Below are 24,226 nucleotides of genomic sequence, written 5' to 3'. Positions count from 1 at the left end.
GGCAGGCGCCAAGTTTGCAAGCTGAAATCGAAACGATTGCGCAAAAATTAATCAGTGAGTGAGTGTTGTGGAATGGTTTGCTCAAGAGAAACAAGAGCTCCAGCAAAACAAAACAAACAAGACGTTGACCCGTCTGGTTCAGTCTGCTTCAATGTTGAGTCGAGTCGATCTCCGTACGTCCACAAGCCAAATGTCTGCCGGTTGATGATCTGAGCTTTGTCAGCCATGGTCAACCGCCACCCAAGTTGTTTTAGGCACTGCCCTGTCCTGTCAGCAACGATGCCAAAACGTCAATGGTGTCTTGTCTCTTGATTAGTACATAGCAACAAGCGACTGGAGGCGCCAAATGCCCTCCTGAGATAACAAAATGATGTTCAGTGGCTGCTTTCGAACCAGCAGATCTCACTCAAGCCTGTCCAGCACAGGGTATCCCCTGCTTGACCTTGCTTGCGACATCCAACATGGCTGGGACTCGACGATTGATGTCAATCTGGTGTGAAGATGCCATGCCCCACATGCGACATGCCCTTGACCCATCTCGTCTTCTGCTTTTGGGTCCCATGTCAGCTCAATGAAGAAGCCCCCTTTTCTGTCTGGTTGAATTTGATTGATATCAGTGGGAATCGGGTGCTTTCTGGTCAGTAGCCAAACAAGAGATCCCCGAAGAAAAAGTTGAAAAGTAGAGGAAATCGACAAGCTAAAAGTCCACCTGGCTTCGCGCCAGTTCCCTGCAGGTGTCTGGTCTGGCCTGGTCGCAGTTGTGTCGAGTCTGGTGCAATACAGTCAAGTACATGCGTGCAGACTGGCGCTGGATTGAGTGCCGTCTATCCCTTGCAACGGCAGGTGTCCATGTCTGGTGTGGTATGGGTGGCACTGTGGTCAATCCTGTCCCAAATCGATTGCTGGCAACCAGTTGAGTTAGAATGCTCTGGCCATGTCCACCAGATGTCACCACCCAAGATTTTCCAGTCCATGTCTGGTGTTTTGAATTTTCCTAACCGCTCCTGCCTGTCTTGCCTTCCCCTCCGCGCAATCCCATCCAACAGGGGACCCTAACCCAGCATCATGATTGGCCACTTGTTGACCTCAGACAACGATGATGAACACTGGACAACGCATTTGAGTCTTCAAGGTCCATCTCTGAATTTCCATCACTGGCCAGCATGCTCTGGTCCTTGCTAGCTCTCTTCTTTGCCGTTTAGTGGAGTGTGAGGTACCAACCACAATCTCGGTAACAAACAGCCCGACAACACCGATATGGCAATCATGGCTTGCTGAACAGTCTTTTTGGGCGATATATTGGCACACTAATTGGCCCAGGAGCTGAAAATATCCATTGCCACAATGTATGGCTTCCCCCAACGAGACAAAACCGTCGACTTTTCGATACTTCAGGTATAGCTACCAAGGTAGCTGACGGCACTATGCTGCTACCCTGCATGAGGTGCAGGTGTGTGTTCATGTCCTGCTGTGACTTACTTCTTAGCCCCACTGAGGGTTTCCCGCTCAGCCCACGCGTCGCCGTCGATAGTTGGGAATAGCAACTCAGGAATAGCGTGTACTTTAATCTGGCATGTTTTGCTTCCTGTCAAAATTTGAAAGAAGAAAACATGAATCTGAATCAAAAATACATGCCGTCTATCCATGTCAGCAGGGGAAAAAGAAACCATCCCTACAGGTACGTGCAGTATGAGGGCACGCCTCGGTAGTTCAGAGATTCGATATATTGCGTCCATCCTTTCTGCCACACACTCATCGAGGAGATGATTGACATGCGCAATTCCGTGACCAACCAACCAATGGCCAAATCTACCAAGATTTGCAAGATTTGCACCTCCGGCTGCTCCCACGGCCGAAAGAGAGGATGGTGGGAGCAATCATCGTCGGAGGGGATTGCAAGTGTGGTCAGGTGGCGGCTAGTGAACTGGAGGGCGAACTTTGCATTTGCGAGATGGCGTCTTTGATTTGCCTCATCAAACGAAGAGGTGTGGACCAAGGTGGCCTAGTGTATGCAGTGGCAGCCACACCACGGCCTGGACCACCATGGGGTACCCGTTGTGGGTTACGGCAAAGACAAGTTTGGGGAAAGACTGGTGTGGCTGGATATCAACGCAGATACAGGAAAGGGTCAGGACCAAGTCAAATCAAGTAAGATCCCCAAGAGCCAATTCAGGTGGTGACATGCGAACAGTGGCATTCCAAAATGATGGCATGGCAAAAAATCTCGTGTCTAGCTCGAAGTGCTCAGAACACATGATGACATGGAAGAAGCATACCATCCGGTTTGTGCATGGCAGGGGCCAGGCCAAGACGCAAGAGAACCCTTTCTTTTTCCTTCATCTGTTTTGTTTTGTGTTGGCGGCTTTCGTTGGCGCCGTCGCAGCGATCAGAATTCCAGAACGTGCGTGATGCTGGATGGGAAGGTCTCAAATGATACACCTCGAACAGCCCCAAATAGCCCTGGTTGTGCCAGTCCGAAGCCATTGGTCTCAGAATCTGAGCGAGAAATCGGGATAAACCGCGTGTTTGCAAAAGTGAAGCAGCCACGGGTAGATCGCGGAAAAGAGCGATGATGTAAGAGCATGTCACCGAGACTCCCTTGATGGATGTGATGTCTCCCATTTCCTTTTTCTTCCCCGGTATAGTGAGAATAGAGAATGAGGATGAACATATCATCGTGTGTGGGGCCAAGGAAACACGCCGCATCTTGCGATGATGGCGAAGTGGCCATTCGGCTCACTGGATGGATTAGCCCGCGAGGTAGGATTGCAGGACGGCACCCATCAATCAACGACCAATAACGACATGCAGGAAGAAAGCGCCTGCTGCAGGTGCAATAGGACGGTGGTGTCACATTGCATGCGAGTACTGGATGATGAACTTGCCCTCTCTCGGAACTCATCGCCAGCTCCACAGCCAGCCACACAGCCAGCGGTTCCTGATAAAGTCATGGCTCCTGGTTGCTTGGCGGGTCTCATGGATGTACCCGTAACCGAATGTGAGCCTTTGGATGAATGCAGATGGCCAGACGGAGACCTGAGATACTTGCTGCTGGACGGCACGAACAACTGCAAGTCTGAGGGCTTGGTATATGTTTTTTTTTTTTGGTATTTGCATCTCGCCAGGGACCTGGCATCAAACTGGCCTAGAACATGTAGCAACATTGATTAATGTCTAGCTTGAATCGCCTGCATAGCTGCAGTTGGACATCGTGGCATGGCCGGATTCCACGTCTTTTGTTGCATGGCCATTCTGGCGAGGGCTCCTCACATGATCGATCCTACTGAGGGTCTTTGCTGGAGACGCAGTCAGTGTGAATTGGCATAACCAAAAGAGCCAAGCTCTCTGTGCACGTTTGTTTGACTTTGTACTTATTGACGAACTTACCACGCCGGACATGATGGTGATGCCCAAAGCGAGGAGCAAACAGGTGGCATGATATCAAGGTGCCGAGCATTTCTGATAAACGACCTGTGTCTGCAAGACTCTGATTCGGGGCAAATATGGTCTTTGTGATTAGCACAAAGCAGGACTGCCACCCAAGCATCCACCATGAGGCAATCACGCTGTTTCGATAATCGTCCAACCGTCATGCCACGCATCGTCGCTTCAAGCGGGGCGTAGGGTATAAAAAAACAGCCAGCACGAGGCCATTGGTGGTTTCTGGTCAATACTTTTGGTCTTGTCAAGTTGTCATGGTTCTCGTTCCGCACTCATTCAGGAGCCAAGCAGACAAGCGAAAAATTTGTGGAGAGCGGGAGACTAAAAGTTGCCGTTCGCCAGGTTTGCCAGGGTATGAGGGACCAGCAAGCCAGGTCGTAGACAAGGGCAGATGCGCCAAACTAAAATAAGACTAGCGCATCGTGAAGGGATAGACGCCGCTAACCAAAGCGGGGTGAGGATGCACTTGACACTGGACAACAGGCTGCTTTCTTGCGTGGGTGCCTCAGGACGTCCTTTGCTGCCTTGAGCAAGTTGGAAGGAGATGTCTGGTGTCTTGGATTTCGACTCAATGTCGTTGTGCCCATGGACAGTTGTAGGGTCTTGAGCATTCCAAGGGGGCTGATCAACCGTTGTCTCGGGACATGAAAGAAAAAAACATAGTCAAGTCGCAAGGAGAATGCATCTCCGAGGGTTGAGGCGTGAGGCTACGAGACGCCGCACTTGTGCCGCTGGACAACGTTGAATACCTAGGTAGGTACTCCGTAGTTTGCTTTGTAAAACGGCACTCGGACAGTATTCTACGCACCTAGATGTGTCAATAGTTCATGTACCAGCCAGAACCCATGTTTCAAGGCATGGCAGATGCCCTTTTTTTTACCAGGCCAGAGGAAGGCGAAACATGCAGTGGGAAAGAGGTCCACCAGCGATTGACTCCTTCTCCATATCCAAGTTCTTTGCTACCAGACCTCACCCTTTGTGCAGACAAGCTGCATGGCAGACCCGAAGTGTGCATAGCGAGACGACGAGCCATCGACGGCCACTATTGACAGACAAGTTCACAAATAATTGATACTGTACCTGGTGGCCAGATCAAAAATAGTGGACGAGAAACATGCAAGACAATTGGCAGTGGCTTCGGGCCAAACAAGAAAAAAAAGTCGAACTCGAGCTGACCAGTGTTACTCACCTGCCGATGTCGCTATGAGCTCATTGCTAGCTTTGTTCTCGTGACAGCATGGCGACTCGCCAACTGGGGCAGCTTCTGGGACCCGACACCTTTACAGGCACTGCACAACATTGAACGGAAGCACTTTGAGTCACCTCACCCTGGGGCCGGGATGGCATCATACCATCATGACAGTCGTTCGCCATTGCGTTCTCCTCTCTTGCCTCAGGATAAGAGAATACTACCACGGCCCTGGCGAACCATCCAGTTCGGGGCTTGTAGGAACCAGAAAAAAAAAATCTCACAAATCACACGCGCAAGGCAATGGTGCGACTTGGCCACCAATTGTTAACTAGTCCCATGTATCAACCAGGTGCACGAATTCTCGGCAGCGCCTTTCATAGTTCGCCTGTCAGCCATTATGGACTGCCTGACTGGATTGGACGGGTTCGAGCAGAAGGCAAATGGCACTGGAAATACGCACCGTCAAGGTCGACGGTGGATGGTGTCCACGCACGCCTTGACACCCTGTGAGTGACACACGCCAGACATTTGTCCATTTGTTCCACATTTTGTGTGTGGGCATAAAAGCACAAGGACAGAAAAATTGCACAAAAAAAAACCTTGACGGTCGCAACAGAGAGTGTCATCAACGGCTCACACCACTGACTACAGGTCACTAGCCGGTGGCGTCCCCACATCGGGCCCGTCACGCCCGTCCTCAGGCGCAGGCGCAGGCTCAACAAGCCACCACCAGCAGACAGGCAGAGAGAGTGGACTGGAGACCAAGGTTGGACATGGGCCAGTTTGACTGGACATGGAGGCAAAAGGCGAGGATGGCGAGGACGGCGACTACTCTGATGCATCTGCTGCACTGACCACAAGCAGAATTGCTCACACCACCTCGAACACACCCTTGACACCCCAGCAATTGTGCAGCTTGGAGCTTCCAGACAGTACTGTACTATCGCCGCAGGCATGAAGGTGGGACCCCGCTGGCCAAAAATCCTTGCTGATTCTCTCGTTCACCCCGGCCATCACCCATTCCCTCCCAGTCGTTTTTTTTCGCTGGTCCTGTTGTGAGCGAAGCTGGTGGGCTAGGCTGCAGGACCAAGTTGAATTGTGCAGCGTACCAAACGCCAAACTGGATGTACCCTTCTTTACAACGGTCATAGGCAGGTACCCAGATTCAAGAAGGCGCTAAGTCAGTCAGAGGGCTGGCGCTGTCTCGCAACAGGTGGTCATCCTGTGTGGGCCATGATGGGCCTCGCCATTGTTGAATGGTCACCACGGTTCTCGCGGCCATGCCACATACTGTAGGAACGCCAGACCAGACTTGACACCACTGGGCTAACCAGACCTGCACTCTTCGCTTCACCCACTGGCCTGTGCGCCAGTGCGCTCAGGTCTGCTGCTCTGCCTGGTGGTCAATTCCATGAACCGCACACCCCCCTTGGCCCTTTTGGCCCGCCCGGAGCATAACTTTTGACCCACCCCCCTTGGACATGGACTTGGACATGGACTTCGAGCACACCACGTCTGGCACCACGCACGCCAGTCTGCCGCTCAGCGCCCATGTCCATCAAATTGATCCATGTCTCGCCCTCCCACCAGGCTGTGTGTCCCTCTTCCACTCTGGTTCCCAAGCCGCACCTCACGCACCTAAACTCTTCCATACATATACTTACATATCCTGCCCTCATCCTCTTCAACGCTCCTCCTCCCCATCTTGCATCAACTTTTCTTCTTCCCTTCCTCGCCTCACTTTCCACTACTTTTTTTTTCTTCTCCCTTCCTCGTCCCATTCTCTCAACTCCATCCTCACTGCCGTCGACTATCCTGAAACCCTCGGTTTGACAGGCAATCAGCGTAACTGGCACTCCACTCTTGCAACAATACCAAACCCACCACTTCAGCCCGTCCCGCTTTCGCTCGACTTGACTCACGATCTCGCCATACGCTCCCCACAACAGCTAACAAAGCTGACCCCTGGTCTGATACACCTTTGTTGCCTGTAACAGTCATACGTTGAGCTCGCCGACTTTCATAAAAGGACGTTGGGAACCTTTTCGGACAACCAGACCTCTCTCGTGTGCAAACTTCCAACCATCACCAACCCCAAACCACAGGCTCATAACCCATTCGCTGCAATGGCTTTCAACCTCTGGGCACATCAGTTCTGCCTCGCCTGTGACAAACAAGTCCAGGTTGATGGTGCAGCTTACTGCTCTGAATCTTGCAGACTGGCTGATCAGGAGAAGACTTCGACACCCAGCTCGCAAGCAAGCTCACCAGGCTTTGCTCCTGCAGGCTATCCTTGGTCGTCGCCTTCACCCTCTCTGCCACCTCGATCGTCCTCTTCGCGGCCAAAGTTTTATCTTTCTCCGGCGTACGACTTTAGCAACGCCCAGCCGTACGGCACTGCCTCTGGCCGAAGCCTCTCCCTGAGCAGCAACTACACCGCTTCTGCAACCGATCAGTCAACACCTACAATTGCTCGAAACCTTACGCCGTCGAGTTCACACAGCAGCCTCTGCTCCATGCAGAGCACGTCGACAACTGGCGAGTCCAATCACCTGTCAGACAATGCGAAGCAAGAGCTGAAAGCGTACGCCATCTCGTTTGAGCACGTCAGACTGCAACGACGAAGGTCGTACTGAACTTGATACCCCCTACCGACCGAACCTTTCTTCACCACCTCGACTCTCTTGACTCCTTTTGAAAAAACAAAATTATTTAACTTGACGACTCTGATACCACGACACTCAACTCAATCAAACTTACGCCGCACGACTTTGGTTGGCCCACACCGGCCTACCTGGGCGCACACACCTATAAACATGCATACCATCTTTGCTCTCAAATATCATTTCCTTTCGTCAATCATCTGTTGTATCAAGACGGCATTACACGGAGCGATGCATATCGACCACTAAAAACCTGTTTCTGTACTTTTTTTTTTTAACCCCTTTTCTTATTTGTTTTCGTTTTTACTCATCTCGCTTTTGTCAACACTGGGAAGACGGTACAAGGGGGCCGATGCGAGGTGTTCTGTATCACACACATTAGGCTGGAGTTGGTGTCACAAACTGTTTACTACTATTAGCATGGCATGGGAGCAACCGGACTTGGAATTGGGGAATATTATGATGCTCGGGATATGCAAAGTCGGCCGACCAGGGACAAAAATGGTTTGGCACAGGCGGGAATTGGCTTTTTGTTACAAAGAATGCAATGGCGCAACGGAGGGCCCCAGATGGGCGGCAGAGCGTCGAGTTGGGAAACTGGCAGCAACACATGTCCCAGACATGGAGGTTGCAAGCCCAGATAGATTATGGCAAGACTGGATGGATAGCTACAAGCATGAACCAGCCTACGTGAGGCTGCTTGAATCAATACTACCACTGTCCCGTCGCATCCAAAACATCATGGCGCCTTCTCTGCCTCTCGCACAGTGACCTGTTTAAGACTATGACTAGGACAACACCTGGCAACCATGGCGAACGTTGGGTGACACATGGGAGCATGACGGGACGGGACCTATGGGTAGGAAGCTTACACACGGCCTGGAGGGGCAAAACTCCATATTGACTCCATACATACAACTATCATACCAGCCCATACTATACCATACCAATTACCCAGTCACCATGTAATTCCACATCAAAAACCCGCGCACCACTACTCCGTACACCACTACCATCTAAGATCAACCCCAACGCCAAAGTATATCCAATTTGCCACTACAACCAACTCCAACCTCAACCCTCGCAACAACTTCCCGTCCCCAAAGCAAAGCCTCCGCTATCCGAACCAGCCCGCCCTCCCCCCCCACGGACCGAACTCCATACAATTCATGGTGTTGTGGTTCCCGAAATTTGCCCCCCCTCCAGCCACACACACGTTTAAGCGAACGCAGGAACCGGGGAAATCTTGGAGAATTAAGTTGGTGGCTCACGGTCTGGACTTGAGGCAGCAAAATTTTCTTTGACATGATGGGTATGGGGGCGGGCGTGTCCGTTGCGGCTAGTGAGGATTTAAGGTTAGTGGTTTTGTGAGGGTGGCGAATTGGGCGGGTTTGTTCTCTGTTTTGTGGCTCGATTGGGACTGGAGGATACGTGGAGGAAGCGGAGGGTCAATGGGTGGAGATGGTGCTGAGATGGTGCTTGGTGTTTTCGCAGACTACAGTACTGGTAAATTTGAAGGGACGGGACCCTTGAGGGGGAAACTGAACAAAAAACCGGCGTCAATTGAAAAACTTTTTTTTTTCGCAGGGAAACTTTTCTAAAATTAATGCAGGGTTCTGGGCATGTAAGGGCGACGAGGGCCATGTCTCGCAGTGGAATGCGTGGATGAGCTTTTGTTTTAGGCGCGGGACTGGCTGCGGGAAGATTGTCACTGTACGGAGCATGCACGCATGTATCTGAGTGTGAATGTGTACACTTGCGGGTGGGTAATCCTGGGCCAGGCTGTTACTCTTGATGTTTTGTTTAGTTCATGCCTTGGATATAACTGGCTGAACAGGACGGGCAGACGACGCACCACCCAGCGAGTAGAATTCCACGGGACAAGCTTATCAATGGGCTGGGCGCTAGACATGGCATGACAATTTGAGCCCATCTACGCCAGCTACGCAGCATTTCAAAAGCACCTTTTGCATTTTTGCAGAGCTGGGATACTGAGCGCCAGAGTTTGGGATTTTGATAGCAATCTCACGGTTGTTTCTGGTTCCATATTTTTGGGGCATGATCAGCGGCTCTTCCCGCCTGGGCACACGACACGGAAATGCAGCCCAGTCTTCCGATCCTGCAAATCGCGTTGCTATAAAAATTTTTGCACATGCATTGCACGGCTTTTGTTTTTCTGTCGCAATCCCTTGGCTGCCAGGTGTTCCTTATTTATTGGTACGTCCGTATTTTGGCACGTAGGAGTGACGTGCTGCAACGTGAATGAGCACTTGTCAGCCGCATGGAGCAGAAGACACCACCTGCACTCGTGTATTTCACCTTGACTACAGTGAAAAACTGCAAATAACGGAGGACTTGATGTTTAATGTTACTTGCAACTGGTATGACGGGCTGGAATTTGTGCCGTCGAGCAAAAAGTGGAGAGGTGCGTCGAATCCAGAAGGATTGATTTCCTGGCTCAACAAATCTGCGGATCGAATTACCACGAGGGAAGGGGAGAAAAAAAAAAGAAAAGTTTTCTTTGGGCTCATGGCACATGCAAGGATGGAGTAAGAAGCATTCCTTCCGTGCTGGTTAGGAAGCTAGTTGAGGCGTGTTTGGTGTTGTCAATTGGTGACATGGACATGGACGGTCATTTCAGCCACCGGATGACGCCGAGTGGCTGTTGCAACTATTGCTCTGGTGCAAACTGGCCGGTCTTGAACCAAGCAATTGACGTCCTCAGACAAGGCAAAGATAGAGCTAACTTCAATGCTAGCTTACAGCTACGCTGTCTGTGATGAAAAATTTCTCGCCCAATCTCCCTACAATGCCAATGACGTCGCACCAGACATGGACGCTTCCAGCTCATCTACCTGCCACGACCAACTCCAAACAATTGAAGAAAATTTTTTCGCCGTCCATTCTTTTCCAGCAAACATTTCGGGGCTTGCAACATCAGACCATCCGTGATGTGATTTTCCTCGCTTTCCCGTCCTAGAGCTCGGGCTTCCGATTTTCTTTGCTTTTGCTGAACGGTCTCAGACGTTCCAATGTTCAGTCATTTCCATGTACACGCCCCTCCCTGGCATAAAGTCGCCCCATTACTGCGAGTAAAACGTGGTCCATCGAACAACATCGTTCCATGTGTTTCTTTTCTTGCAAACCAGCCTTGTACCTCTTGGGCCGAGAAATCGGGTCAATCATCGTAGGCTGTAACAACATCTCGGCACACGCCCTCGTGCGAGGCACAAAAAAAAAGCAATATTGGTACAGTATCGACGGCTTCGGCACGCCAGGGCAATAAGGCTGGGACCAAGTGTCATCCTCTGTGTACTGGACGCATCTGAGGTACGGCGTAGGTCTACTCGGTACCGACAGCATATTCCCGTCCGTTTCAACCCGACGCATCTCCGTAACAACCGGAACTCTGCAAATCAGGGCACCGTCTGGCTGCAAGGTGACGTTTGTGGTATTGCGTAGGCGCATTTGTTGGAGTGTCAGTCTTGAGAGGCATTAACAGACACTGCCGCCGAGAACCCAAATGCCGTGATGCCTACCGATTCACTGTCCAGCCCGCCGAGCCATGCATTCCATATCAACTTGAGTGCATCAATGTCGACGTTTCGCAGTTCCGCAACCACCACTACCAACCTCTGCGATTCGTCCACGAATAACGGCATAAGCCAGCACGAGCCTTGGGCGGGCAAACAAGCCTTTTGATCCGCTGTCAGACCCGCCCGTTTCAAGTCTCCATGTACCGTTAATGCCGCGTTGCTGATCCATTTGCCATGGCATCGACTGACCCGTTTACTGCGACTGTATTCGTACCGTTTTGAGAAACCCAAAAAAAGTGGACCTTTGTATCGTGATTCGTGTGCCTGTCCTCCTTCGCTTCATCATGTATTCAAACGAAGCCCAACGACATGTGCCTAACCCGCCATCTCCGTAACCTCATCTACCTGTGAACACCTCTTCTCCAATCGTCTTTGAGCGTCACGTAATTTTGACGTTGGTGGTGCCACATGGATGGCGGCCATCTCTCCATTCCAACCGCCTCTACATGGAAGCATCTAGTTCGCCAATCGTTACAGAAAGATTGGCGTCCGTCGCATAACGTGAAACAATGGAAGTGTATCCCATTGGGCGTCTGTTGGTGTATCTTGAGTGCTTTTGAGATGCCGTGTTTGCGGGGTCTGTTTGCTGGAATGCATGTGTCTTCGTTATTTTCGGCTTGCCGTTCGGGCTGTAGAGTAGACTGGACTGGTGACTGAGGTTTTGATGAGCGGGAGATTTGCAAGCGTGCTGGTGGCGTTTGCGAAGCAATTGAGCGTTACATTCTCCGGTCCTTGCTCCGTGACGAAGTTGTTGTGCGTTGATGCTAGTTCATGTGTTATACGTGCACGCCATGATGGTGGTTGGTGCCCAATTGCTTGCTTCGCGGACGAGGTTTCCTATTTGGTAGAACATGATAGTACAGGTGACACAAAGATGCATTCGACTCAAGTATACCTGATAATTCATTGTGTGCAAGCATTCCTGTTTATCGAGGCATTCATAGTGAATGCTTGGAGAGGTAATCCTCTGTGTGTAGCCTACCGACACAATTTTCCCACACTTGTCAACTTGCCGTGATTGGAACGGCGACGCAAATGACGAAAAGACATTCTGCCCAAGTATCAACGAGAGTATGAGCTTTGACTCTTTTCTTTTTAATAGCTGCCGGGTTGACTGTCAGGTAACGTGGTTCATCTTGTTCGTTTCTGGAATGTTGCACGCCCGCTGAAGCACTGTCGAGTCAGATACCGAGGATCAATGTCTAAACCAAAGAGTCGACTTTCGAAACGTTGGCGGTTGGATATGACACATTTGGCCTTCTTACCGTTTTGAGATTCTAGAATGAGAACGGGGGGAGTATAGACTGTTGTCGATTGGAATGTCGGTGACATTGGACCTTCAACCGGCTTGCTACATGTGTAAGTGTGCACTCTCGCAGAAATTCCTGTCTCAGCGGGTTTTTTTATGTCAATTGGCGGCTGTCATCGTTTCATCCTCCTATCAATCAGGTCATTAATCACACATCAGCAGAGTAGTAACAACCTACTCAGGCCAAAGGTAGCTCACCAGACTTCATCTCCCGAGGTCCAACGCCGCCACGACAGTACTCGCGGAGTAGTGCATCATCTATTCTCGGCGTGTTGCTTCAGTGCTGCTCGTCACCATCCCATTTGAGTAGCAGACATGGACATGCTTGGCTGGGACTCGGATTCAGTTGGCTTGTTCAAAGACGGCGGTCTACGATATCAAAGAAGATCAAGCATGTGAAAGTGTAGATATCACCAATCACCGAGACGTAACATGGTCTTCCATTTGCTAATCGATCCCTAGATGAAATCTATCCCGCTTTGGATCATGCATGCCGCTCAGTTCCTTCGCGATATTCTGGCTCGCATACGGCCATTAAGCGACCTTCTTCAACTCGACGTCGCTGATATTGTGTGAGCAAGCAATCGTGCAACAGGGAGGTTCTCCAGGACAGCAATCCGACTTACAAGATGAGGGACGAGTTGGGAGGAATATGGCCAGGGAAGCCGCTGTGACGCAGGCCGTCAGCAGAAAGACAAAAATGTGAGCCAGAGAGATGAGGCGGGCAAGCTTACCGGGCACCGTAGCCGTAGTCAGGAGAAATATCGAGAGTGGCCTTCTCTCCAACCTTCATCTGGGTGACACCCTCATCCCAGCCTTTCCAATGCGTTATAAATTTGCTACCAATAAGGAATCGCAACGTTGACATAACATACCCTTGATAACCTGGCCAACGCCAATCTTGACAACAAAGTCACCACGGCCGACGGAAGAGTCGAACCTTTGACAAGCGTAATTTTGTTAGCTGCCTGGTTGGTTATACATTGACCGAGTTGGTCAAGGACACAGACGTACTTGTTGCCCTTCTTGTTAGGCTTAGACTCATCCTTGAGCCAGCCAGTGTACTCAATGGTGACAGTCTGGCCGTTGGTGGGCTGAGCGCCGGAGCCCTCTTGGAGAGTGGTCTTGGTAACACCCATGATGGCGGATAATTCGATTGACGTGAAAAGAGAAAGGTTTTGGTGGTAAAAGGAGCTTGATGAAGAGAGAAGTAGGAAGAAGGATTGAGTTTAGCTCTTTGACAGCTGGGAGCTCGAGTATGGTGGGGTAGAGGGGCTCAAGCTGAGGGGCACAAGGAACTTTGACTTTGGGCCAATGAAAGCGGCTGTTTGTACAGCCAACGGGGCCATACGTCACCGTTCGTGGATGACATTGGTGGGAGGGCAACAACAGAAGGAAATGGAAGGGAAGGAGCTGGATTGATCCTGGCGCAAACGTCTCAATCAACAAAGGAGAGTTGAGTCGCAATGTTGGATGAACTCTCTCTGTAGCCACGGCGGAATTGAAGTTGGCAGAGTGTCTGGTTTGCGACGAGCCTCCATGTCCCATTGACATGTGTTGACCTGACGCGACCGAGTGGGCTTTGCTCACGATGCAGCTGTGTCCCTGAGGCTAGCCAATTAATTCTTCACCAACAAAGGGCCAGCATAGGACACAAAATCGGGAACAGGCATAGGGATTACGGACCAGCCAATTTCCTCCAAAAGAACTCCAGTGCTACAAGACAACACCCATCCGATTTGCGGCATTTCACCAACAGCGTTGAGCACTGAGAAGACACTGCCTTTCTCACCCTGGATGTTCTCAATGGGTACATGCACTGGCCAATTGCAGCTCGTCGTTTACGATGACCACAGGCAACCAAACCAACACAACATCTTCTGGCACCGTCAGCACTAAAATGACAACGCAAGACGCTGCCTCAATTTAACAGAGCTCTAAACTCACCCAATATAAGAATAAAGAGTCCGTAGCCACCGCCAATTCATTCCTGCCAATGTCTGCGTATACCAATATCAGTAGAAATTCATCCTTGCTATGACAACGAAACCATCCGATGCACCATGGGCCGACGAGCCCTTCCGTCTTATTGCTACGCCGTCCAAACGACTAGAAGTACACGTTTTCCTTATAACCAGAGATACTCCAACAGACAAGCTCGTTCGGCCAATTATCTAACATGAATCTCAGAATTCGCTCGGCCACGTTCACTGCGCCACTGAAATGGCACATGCACACAATGTCATTCTCAGAGGTCTTAATTCCATTCTTCAACAAGCGCCCTATATCCCCGCTGAACACAAAAAAGACGTCAAAGATCTGCTCTTTTACACGCAGTCGTGGGTGAAAATGGTCAATCATCACCACTGGGTAGAGGAAAGGTTCATATTTCCCGAGCTGGAGAAGTCCACTGGTAAGCAGGGCATAATGGACACTCCGAAGCACCAACACGGGCTGTTCCACAGTGGGATAGAGAAACTCCTCGCGTACACGGAACATGCATCAAGTAATCTTGAAACTTACCGCTGGGACGGAGAGGGCGGCATGAAAGAGATCATTGACTCGTTTAGCCAACACCTGGTCGATCATCTCTACGCTGAGATTGACACCTTTCTTGGGCTAGGAGACATGGACATAGACGGAGCTGTGTTGAAGGAGACGTGGGGGGAAGCAGAGAAGATTGCACAGCAAAATGGTAATCTTGCCATGCTGGTAAGTGACTAGGCATCATCTCCTCGGCTGGTGTAACTGACCCGGCCTAGTATGATGTCTTTCCTACGGTGCTGGGCTGCGCCGACAAGACTTACGAAGGTGGCCATGAGTTTCCTCCATTGCCATGGATTCTACCTTATGTAGTCAAGTATTGGTTTGCCGCTGGTAATGGGGCATGGCGATTCAACCCGTGCGACTGGTGGGGGAGGCCGCAGCCGCTGAAGTTTGGTCCTTCTTGATGTCGACGTGGTTGCGAAGTTGACGACACCAATAATTGACACTACAGTAGGACAAAAACAATAAGAGGAAAACAAATTAAAGATATGATTGTGCGTCGTTCTGGTTCACCACAGTTAGAATTGCCGGTGAGATATTATGGATAGTTGGAATCAAAGCCGCTACGTATGCACGACTTGACTTGACATGGACCAACAACAGCCGAGCTTTCCAACATTTCTCAACGTGTTCAACTACTCAAACCGTCCCAAATCATGCTGATACACGCTCCTCATAAGCCTCACCGTATGCTTCGGCATCCACGCCTAAATCGAGGCAAGAGGGACTCTCCTGGACTTATCTTTTGAACAAGCCAGTATGACCTCGGCAACTCCATATTGGCTTCATATCCACCGGTCGCTTGACATTAGCCAAGAAGAATACCTCATCTCTCACAAGTGCCACCTTCCAGTCAACCATGTCTCTCGCCTCGTGTTCTACAGCCGACCCTCAAATTCATTGCAGAAATACTCTCTTGCAGCCGCTTATCGTGATACAACATTGAGTGTGGCCAGGATCGTACAACACGTTGTGTATGTCTGCTATCGTCAGTATGCGTAGAAAGTGAGCTGCTGGAAATGAGCGGCTTACCGAAGTCACCTTGCATCAATGTCTGACATGGCTCTGCTTCGGAGACCTTTTGCTTCGGTTGATCCGCAAAGAGCCACGTAAATAATCAGTCTTGGATGTGCCTCTCCATCCTGAGAAGAGGTGTCCTTCTTGATGGGCTGCAATATTGCCAGATGTTGACACTTGTATGAAGAAGAAACTCCATCTTTTTGAAGCCTCTCCTTGAGGAGTCTTGTTAAGTGGAGTGACATTCTAGAAAAGTACTCATCACGACCAAATCGTCCATTTACACCAAAAAGCAACGATGCCAATGAATCCAGTTATGGAGGACAGACGCACAAGTTACAAAGCATCTGATCTATTGAGTACCCGCAGCTCACCGAAAGCTTTTGGGTGCCATACCAGCCCGAAAATCACGTTGATCACGTCTAATGGATAAAATTCATACCAATTAAAATATCATTAAATATCATTACATCTCCCCACGCGCCGAACCGTAGGCAGTGCTTCGTCAACAGTGCCCCATAGTCACACAGAAACCCGTCAGATCAAACCCCCCTTTCCCGGCCAACGATGGTATTCCGCAAGCGCTATCAACACAAAGATTTGTACACCCTCTTCCACAACGGCCACTTTTGGCGTTTTTCTTGGTAATCCGTATGCATATTATACAACCTTGAGAAGCTTCGTCCCGTATCAAGATCCATGTCCCGGATGCTCACAATCTTGGTCCTAAACCACAACTTGTGGCCAATATAGAAGACAAGAATGATGGGCACAGCCATAATATTTAGCATCACGTTCTTGGCTATACTCGCGGCTGTGTCCGGCGCAGCACCAGGAGTCTGAATAGGCGAAATAGCAATCCAAATCTGCGTGACGACAACCAGGATATTGCCACCTAGTCCAATATAGGAGCCGATAATGCCGGCTTGAGACCGGAAAGGCAGCTGGGTCAGATTATTACCGGCTTTTGCCCACGCACGTCGAAATTGGATATGGCACAGACAAATGCTGCCCCATGTGAACAGGCTCGACAAGCCAGAGATAGCGAGGAGCCAGCCGAAGATTTCGTCGTGAGCATGCAGCTCAGCCAGGTAGGATAAGAGTCCGATGCCGGCCGCCACAAGCACAGAGATTAGTGGTCGACCCTTGAAATCCACGTACGACAGGATCTTTGGCGCATGCGATTGCTCCGCCAGGGCAGCCAGGGTTCGTGAGGATCCAAAAACTGCGGAATTTCCAACACTCAAGACACTTATCAAAACCACGGCGTTCATCACGCTCGGAAGGATCGTAGACCCGGCGCTTTCAACGGCAATAACAAACGGACTGGCAGAGGCGTCAACGGAACTTTGGCCAGCGACCAGGCGAGGCTCGTTGTACGGGACGAGAAGACCGATGAGAAGCAGCGAGACGATGTAGAAGATGGCGATTCTCCAAAAGACCTGCTTGATCGCGCTGGGGAGCGACTTGCGCGGGTTTTCTGTCTCCGCGGCCGCAAGACCTACTAATTCTGTTCCGGCAAATGAAAAGGACGAGATGACGAGAACGCTGCAGAACCCTTTGAACCCGTGGTTAGTTAGGCCGGGATCTTGCCAGTATTGGCCGCCGATGTAGCCGCCATGAGGAGGACCGCCGATGTTGATGACGGCGCCGAGAAGACTGCTCAGATGGGGATGCGTTAGTTGCAGGTGATTGATAGGGTGGTGATTTTGGTCGTTGTAGGACTTACATGAACCCGACGATAGCGGTCACCTTTACTATGGAGAAGAGGAACTCGGCCTCGCCATATCCTTTGATTCCGAATAGATTGATGATGATGATAGCGAGGAGGAAGATGGTGATGAAGATGGATTTGCTGAGGTCGTTGTTCCAGTATTGGACTGTTAATGCGCCAGCGATAATTTCGAGTGGCAGTGTGAATAGCCATTGGAGAGCGTAACTGCAAGGGGTACATTAGCATCTTGATATTTCTCTAATGCCAAGCTGATAGAGTAGCGAAACGTACTTCCATCCTATGGCGAAGCCCCATGACGGATCTAAGAATCGTGTCGATAGCGCAGAGAATGCACCCGCAACAGGAAACGTGACAACCAACTCCCCCAGACTCTGCATCGTGCAATATTGGAGAATTCCCGTGAATATATAAGCAAGCAGTAAAGGCAACGGTCCGCTCTGGTACAGCGCAATTCCAGAAGTGACGAATAAACCGGTCCCTAGTCCACGAGTTAGATCAAAGCGACTCCAAATCACTCCCAAAAGTGCTGAGCAAAGAACACACCAATGGAACCACCTATCGCAATCATTTGCAAATGGCGACCCTTTAAATGCCGATGAAGACCCGTGTTGGCGGTCCTGATATTCGCAGCGTCCAAGTCGTAGAACCGATCCCCAGCCGGCTGAGGAAAGCTATTGTAGCCATGATGCTGGGAGATTGGACCGCCGTCAACGCGACGGAAACTGTCCAGAAAGCGGGACGCCAGCGATTTGTGCGACGACTTTGTCGGTCGGGGAGTCGACGAAATTGTGTAGGATGTGGTGGTGGTGAATTGGTTCTGGTTCTGGTTCTGGTTTCGGGATTTGTTGACGGCCAGCTCGTTCATCTCGTAGACCTCAAAGTCTTGGGTGTAGACGATGCCATTTTTCATGGCTTTTGGCTTCTTTGGCTCGTGGGCGGCCATTATGCCTCCGTTCCACGGGGTTTGGTGTCTTGTTGATTCATGGAGTGGGAGGGAAAAAGGGACAACTTTGTCGAGGTTTTTACACAGTCGCGACTCAGGAGGGTTAGCTAGACTACATGTGATTATTGGCACGAAAAGATTGGCAGCCAGCCATGAAACCACCAGTTTTGGACAAGAGTTTGGTACTGTACGTGACTACGGAGTAGATAACCAACTATTAACTCAACCAGTTGGCCTCATTCTTGGCTTGGCCGAGACAGGCTCTCGTCAGCAGCCACAATCTTCCGCTGCGGCGCAGACGTCTCACACGAGACAGGAGGCAGGAGACAGGAGGCACGACTCCAAACTCTGGATAATTCACACATCGTCGGAGGCACATCTCCCGGCAGAGCAGACAAGGCACACACACACACGCACACAGACACGCCAAGTTTGATTTCCAGAACATTGAACCGTTCTAACCTGCAACCCGCCCGCCGCCACCGCAATCACCGCAATGCCATTTGATGACATGCTTGCTTGGTGCAAGTGGCTTTTCCCTCGCTCAGGGTCTCGGCCACGACAAGACCAGACTTTTGGCTTTCTCAAGATTTGCCGATGGACCTTGAAAGCCAATAGGGCCGCTTAGTTGGGACCCCGTCGCCCAGATAAGTTGGAGGGCAACACTGAAAGTTGAATGCATTGCGACTATACGCAGGGGCACGGGGCACGCATCATTGGCATCCCAAATTCAGCCATATCCGGACACGAGCTAGATAAATGTAGGAAACGCTCCTATTCTCTTCCGTACGAAGCCGTCCTTTGCACCAACTCGTCAGCAACCCTGACAGGGTACATGGACCACGAAGATGCTAAATCACGCCAAGAGGCCAATCATGCTGAGCTTTTATCCCTCAACCTGGTTGTTTGCTCCCAATATTTCAGCAGCCAAGATATGCAAAGTGATGGAGGCTAGCCAGCCATGGGAGGAAGAGCAAGCCACCGGGCCACATGGCAATTATTGGAGATGGCCCGAGAGAAGCCAACCTACTTGGCGATAGTTTGGTCTGGTGGTTGCGCATCAACCCAGTTGACATGATATGAATGCAAATCGCGCACACGATCAACGGGGTCAAACTACAGAGGACACTAATCGAAACCATCAATTCAATTCCCCCTACTATTGGCTACGCTATCGGAGAAAAGACGGCCAAATATAGCACCGTTGCACTCTGTTTCATCATTTCGGAATCTCTCATGCCGGTAGCCAGTTGTCTGACACAGGCAGGAGAAAGATCAAAAGGATTCTTGGATGAAGGGTTAGGGTTAGGGTTAGCGAAGACCTCTTCCATTTTCTCCCCTGTATTTCACACGCCGACTGACAAAACTGATCCGACTTTTATTTCTGCTGCAGAAGGCTGCGCATTTGAGACATGCAAAAAGTCTAGGACATTGAACCTTGTTACGACGGTCAAATATCCGGATGATGGCTTGGGTACCAGGCAGGCATTCACCAAGAAGTTACGAGATGGACCACGGATCCATAGATTATATTGACGCCACTTAAACACCGTCACCGGTTTTGGAAAGCTGTGTCGACAGCAAGCTGAGCGCCCAACTTATTGCCACATGAAACGAACGGTTCATCAATGGCTACACGAATCAGTGAGCCAAAGCCGAGCCAATACGCCAGAGACAGTGAGCCCCAAGTTCAGAACAGGATGCCTCTATGGCGGCTCGTGTCAGTGCTGTCCTTCTCTGCCTGGTGTAGCCCAGCATCAGAGAGCAACGGCAGGGAATGGCGTTTCTGTAGGGAGCGACATGTCAAATGTGATGATACCAAACCAACATGCAGCAGATGTAAAGTCGTCTAGCACGCATGTAGGAGAGACGGATCCATTCTAGGCGAGGCCAGCCTCACCTGTCCGCCAAGTAGAACAAACCCTGAAATCCGGTCCCTGTGTGGAATTGTCCCTCTGTAGAGGAGCAAATGCCAAGAAGGATCTGTTTTCCACCTTCCATACGTGTACCATCCCACAGATCGCCACCGATTTTGACAGCAACTATTACTGGACTATACTCGACTGTACTCACGTTGTGAAGAATATTCCAGACTATGTTACGATGGTATCATGGTAGCGACCTAAGATATTAGAAACACGTAGATGTGTTCCGCTCGTAGCATTTCCTACCCGACTTATACGCTCTCTCAACGCCATATGCCCAATCTTAGTCTTTCTCGCACGCAAAGTATAACAACAGCAATCTCATGGCCTAACACCTGAGAGACGCCATGGAAACAACGATTCTCTCCCGGGCACTGATATCCACCCACTCCTTACCTGAAATAAATCTTTGACAAAAACGGCCGCACCAGCCCCCAAACATACTGCAAACCAAGTCCAGCCTGTTCAGTCCCCAAGGGAATGATGACAGATCCATCGCGCTGGAGGTACCGATCCATCTTGTACCTCGAAGAAGTGAGAGTCCATTCAATGAGGCCCGTAACAAAGTGGCAATGACTGTCAATAACTGCCGTCAAATCCTTGAGCAGCACCTCATCATGTTGTGCTTTTCGCTTCAGTCCTTCGGCAGCCTTCTCAAACGACTTCATCGAGTCGTCCAGCATCTCCAGGAGCCGGTTGACAGCCCCATCAAGGCTTCTAGTCTTGCTCTCATTCAGAAGAACAACCACATAATTCTGGAACGTGTTGCATTTCTGCATCAAAAAATGTTAGCGAACTGCGTTAGGACATAGATCACGGCCAGTGTGCCTACGATTTCCTTGGGAGCAGAGTACAAATCGTTAATAATTAAACACAACAACGTTGACTCCCGGCCGAGGATCTTGAGCTCCGCCGAGTTTCGTACCCAGTCGGGCAGCCTGACGCCGTTCATATACCTACAGAACTTAGTATTGGATACTAAAATCCCACTACGAGAACTTACTCGGCACATCCAGCGACAGGAGCTACACCAGCCGTTCCCATCCTCATGGCATGGTACTCCTTCGGGGTTGGTAGTACCTTGGCTAGCTGCCGGTCGTGCTCTACCCCAACTTGGGTTATGTAGCTTTTCAGACCCTTGTAGGTTCGCAGACGTTCGGCTATGCAGTCGAGGTTAGTCGATGCCGTGCAGGGTACGCAGGGTGGTTACTAACCTTTATCCGTTGTGCGCAGTCCATCGCCAAACTTTTCGAATATCTGCATGTACCGATAGGGGTGGCTCCTGGGCAAGCTGTTGCCTAAGCCCATATTTCCCTTGATGTACTTGAGTGATTTCTCGCAGTATTCCCGTCCGAGGTTCTGGTCCTTGGCTGTGGCTGTCACACCAAGGTCGATTTCGTCGTCCCAGATAAACACCCAAGCGAGGTACGCGGCTGCTACGTTTAGCTTTGTCCACTCTGCGTTGGGATACCACCTGCTGAAAGCATTAGCGAGATACATGGCGAGAGTTCTGAACGAAAAGGGTCTTACAAGGCAGCCAAATGCCCCATGTCGCTTCTTTCCGCATTGTCTAGCATCTCCAAATCATCGGTAACGCTGTCATATTTTAGTAATCCTACAGTTACCATGTGCTCTGTACTCACCCTTGAATCATCCTGTCCACTTCAACCCTGAGGTCTCCCAAGCGAGCATTGACGCCCTGTGGCCATGACTTGAACTTTGAACGGAGGTCTGGCACACGCAGCTTTTGTCCAGCAAGTTCCTTAGCTAAGCTGTCCATGTTGAAGATGATCTGATGAGGTGTATGCTCGGTGATACGAGTTACGACTGAAGGTTGCTGAAATCGACACAACCACACGATGATACTATGTGGAAGTATCAAAGTGCAAGTAGAAAGGAGTTATTTAAATATCGTATACGATCAGAGTACCACGGTTAAGGTGCTCATGTATAGCAACCAACTGGACGTAACTGTAATGCTCCAGTCAACATTCAAAAAGTAGCTGATTCTACTGTACAGCGAAAGCAAAAGAGAGTCTTATATTTCTTAATCCAAAACTGTGAACCAAGTATTACCCGCATCGGAGCCATAGTGATCTGGTATGCAGGCATCTTCACAGGCGACCTTGCCCAGACCGCGCCCCCTGTTCAGAACAGCACTGAACACCCCACGGATACAATCGCCACGGACCTGTGGAACTTTTCAGATCGGCCTGATTAGATTATCTCCATGCCTGAAATTGACTTAAATCAAGATAAAAACATTGATGCTTGTACAATAGTATTGTTGGCGCGGGCCAAGACACGATCACCATTGTTGGTCCGGGGGAGGCTGAACACGTACGGCGACTGATGGTCTCGAATGCGGTCCGGGGTTCAAACTCTTCATACTTGCAGCGGCAACCAGCAAGATACGATGGTGTTAATGTTCACTATCTAATTAATACAACGAAAGAACAACGTGGAGTGTGGCTAAACCGGACAGCGATATTGGGGACTCGACTGAAACACCTGCCGATTGAATTGACGAGATCGAGCACACAATCTTATACGGAAGCATGATATTGTCGTTCCAATTCGACGGCAAATGCGCTTATGCGGCGCCGTAATACTTCTTCCCGAAACATTGGACGACACAGACCACAGTTGGCAACGAGGCCTGTGTGGGATCAAGCCAAATCCGGACGGATATGGATCTGTGAATGGGTTCGGCGCTTGCTGTTGTGATGGATGAAAGAGGCTCAGTGAAGGAGGTTATCTCATTTATAGAATATTCAGGCTTTCATCCTCTTGCAAGGTTTCATCTCCATATCACCCAACAGCATCAAGTACACCAATATCCCTACACAATCCCTCTCGTGCAAGCAGGATGCAACTAATCTCAAGCGGTAGCATCTTGCTGCCTATTTTACTCATTGCAGTAAGAATTTTTCAACCCGTTCCTTAGGTCGTCACTAAATTTCGACCAGATTTGCGTCTATTCTATCAGCAAAATCATCTACAACATCTTCCTTCATCCCCTCCGCGAGTACCCAGGTCCACTCCTATGCAAGGCCATAGAATATTACCGAATCTCTCGGTTCATGAGCGGCAGACTTCCGCACTGGCTCGAAGACCTCCATAAAATTTACGGTCCAGTGGTGCGAATCGCGCCCAACGAGCTCTCATTCATCCATCTCGAAGCCTGGAAAGACATCTACTCACAGATAAAATGTGAAAAAAGCACAGCACCCGAATTCCACAAGTACGACAAGTTCTATGGCTTCATGGGACCCAAGATGGAGGACAATATCCTCAACGCGGGTTACGACGAGCATGTATATCTTCGGCAGCATCTGGCCCCTTGCTTTGCCACCAAGAGGCTAGAAGCTCGAGAGCCCGTCCTGAGGAAATACACCGATCTGCTAATCTACAGACTGAGAGAGGAGTTCAAAAACGGGACGACGAGCTTAAACCTACGTGACTGGTTTACATACTTTACGTTTGACGTCATTGGTCATCTTGGTTTTGGCTCTGACTTTGGATGTCTTCGCACCTCCAGGTACCACCCTTGGGTCGGAGCCCTGACCAAAAACCTGAAAGAGTATCGATGGATCCAGTTCTTGATGTACATGGGACTGGATAAGCTAGTCCACCTCATTACGAATAGCACCTTTTTGAGGGCTAAGATGATGCATGAGAATTTGACAATGGAGATGCTCAAACGCAGCTTGGAGGATCCGGACATGACTAGAGATACGACTGGGCTACTTGATGCGCTTACTAGCTTGAAGTAGCCCGCTTTGGTAAGGAAAAATCACCCAGTGTATCTTCTTTGTTACCTTTCAGAGCAAAGTGGCTAATATGGTTCATGGAGCT

General features: G+C 50.2%; 10 protein-coding genes across 10 annotated transcripts; 5 read left to right on the top strand and 5 right to left on the bottom strand.

Moving 5' to 3' along the window:
* Window positions 1-2,244: 2,244 nt before the first annotated feature.
* VFPPC_17361 (hypothetical protein) lies at window positions 2,245-2,622 on the bottom strand (the record flags this gene model as incomplete). The annotated part of the gene is made up of 1 exon (XM_022429075.1): window positions 2,245-2,622. One exon carries the CDS (start codon window positions 2,620-2,622, stop codon window positions 2,245-2,247), a length of 378 nt encoding a protein of 125 aa, XP_022285908.1.
* A 90-nt stretch (window positions 2,623-2,712) lies between these two features.
* Window positions 2,713-3,171, top strand: VFPPC_17362 (hypothetical protein; the record flags this gene model as incomplete). Its single annotated transcript, XM_022429076.1, has 1 exon — window positions 2,713-3,171. One exon carries the CDS (start codon window positions 2,713-2,715, stop codon window positions 3,169-3,171), a length of 459 nt encoding a protein of 152 aa, XP_022285907.1.
* A 2,865-nt stretch (window positions 3,172-6,036) lies between these two features.
* On the bottom strand, window positions 6,037-6,414 carry VFPPC_17363 (hypothetical protein; the record flags this gene model as incomplete). Its single annotated transcript, XM_022429077.1, has 1 exon — window positions 6,037-6,414. The coding sequence occupies one exon, from the start codon at window positions 6,412-6,414 to the stop codon at window positions 6,037-6,039; it is 378 nt and encodes a 125-aa protein (XP_022285906.1).
* Window positions 6,415-6,759: 345 nt separating this feature from the next.
* On the top strand, window positions 6,760-7,269 carry VFPPC_12923 (life-span regulatory factor domain-containing protein; the record flags this gene model as incomplete). The annotated part of the gene is made up of 1 exon (XM_018290700.1): window positions 6,760-7,269. One exon carries the CDS (start codon window positions 6,760-6,762, stop codon window positions 7,267-7,269), a length of 510 nt encoding a protein of 169 aa, XP_018149179.1.
* A 4,942-nt stretch (window positions 7,270-12,211) lies between these two features.
* Window positions 12,212-12,608, top strand: VFPPC_15250 (hypothetical protein; the record flags this gene model as incomplete). Its single annotated transcript, XM_018293003.1, has 2 exons — window positions 12,212-12,238; window positions 12,384-12,608. 2 exons carry the CDS (start codon window positions 12,212-12,214, stop codon window positions 12,606-12,608), a joined length of 252 nt encoding a protein of 83 aa, XP_018149178.1.
* A 127-nt stretch (window positions 12,609-12,735) lies between these two features.
* On the bottom strand, window positions 12,736-13,340 carry VFPPC_12922 (Peptidyl-prolyl cis-trans isomerase, FKBP-type, domain-containing protein; the record flags this gene model as incomplete). Its single annotated transcript, XM_018290699.1, has 5 exons — window positions 12,736-12,763; window positions 12,828-12,869; window positions 12,936-13,017; window positions 13,077-13,141; window positions 13,216-13,340. The coding sequence occupies 5 exons, from the start codon at window positions 13,338-13,340 to the stop codon at window positions 12,736-12,738; spliced, it is 342 nt and encodes a 113-aa protein (XP_018149177.1).
* Window positions 13,341-14,238: 898 nt separating this feature from the next.
* On the top strand, window positions 14,239-15,152 carry VFPPC_00895 (hemerythrin HHE cation binding domain-containing protein; the record flags this gene model as incomplete). The annotated part of the gene is made up of 3 exons (XM_018280826.1): window positions 14,239-14,316; window positions 14,392-14,913; window positions 14,964-15,152. The coding sequence occupies 3 exons, from the start codon at window positions 14,239-14,241 to the stop codon at window positions 15,150-15,152; spliced, it is 789 nt and encodes a 262-aa protein (XP_018149176.1).
* A 1,200-nt stretch (window positions 15,153-16,352) lies between these two features.
* VFPPC_00894 (general amino-acid permease GAP1) lies at window positions 16,353-18,443 on the bottom strand (the record flags this gene model as incomplete). The annotated part of the gene is made up of 4 exons (XM_018280825.1): window positions 16,353-17,424; window positions 17,495-17,704; window positions 17,771-17,978; window positions 18,044-18,443. The coding sequence occupies 4 exons, from the start codon at window positions 18,441-18,443 to the stop codon at window positions 16,353-16,355; spliced, it is 1,890 nt and encodes a 629-aa protein (XP_018149175.1).
* A 2,317-nt stretch (window positions 18,444-20,760) lies between these two features.
* VFPPC_15249 (terpene synthase family, metal binding domain-containing protein) lies at window positions 20,761-22,148 on the bottom strand (the record flags this gene model as incomplete). The annotated part of the gene is made up of 6 exons (XM_018293002.1): window positions 20,761-21,141; window positions 21,201-21,324; window positions 21,372-21,528; window positions 21,583-21,842; window positions 21,899-21,964; window positions 22,012-22,148. 6 exons carry the CDS (start codon window positions 22,146-22,148, stop codon window positions 20,761-20,763), a joined length of 1,125 nt encoding a protein of 374 aa, XP_018149174.1.
* Window positions 22,149-23,237: 1,089 nt separating this feature from the next.
* On the top strand, window positions 23,238-24,144 carry VFPPC_00891 (cytochrome p450 protein; the record flags this gene model as incomplete). The annotated part of the gene is made up of 2 exons (XM_018280824.1): window positions 23,238-23,288; window positions 23,338-24,144. The coding sequence occupies 2 exons, from the start codon at window positions 23,238-23,240 to the stop codon at window positions 24,142-24,144; spliced, it is 858 nt and encodes a 285-aa protein (XP_018149173.1).
* Window positions 24,145-24,226: the final 82 nt, after the last annotated feature.

This window comes from Pochonia chlamydosporia, chromosome 1 (genome assembly GCF_001653235.2).
Source record: "Pochonia chlamydosporia 170 chromosome 1, whole genome shotgun sequence".
Taxonomy (NCBI): domain Eukaryota; kingdom Fungi; phylum Ascomycota; class Sordariomycetes; order Hypocreales; family Clavicipitaceae; genus Pochonia; species Pochonia chlamydosporia.
Note: the sequence above shows the minus strand (reverse complement) of the source record. Positions and strands in the feature narration are given on the sequence as shown.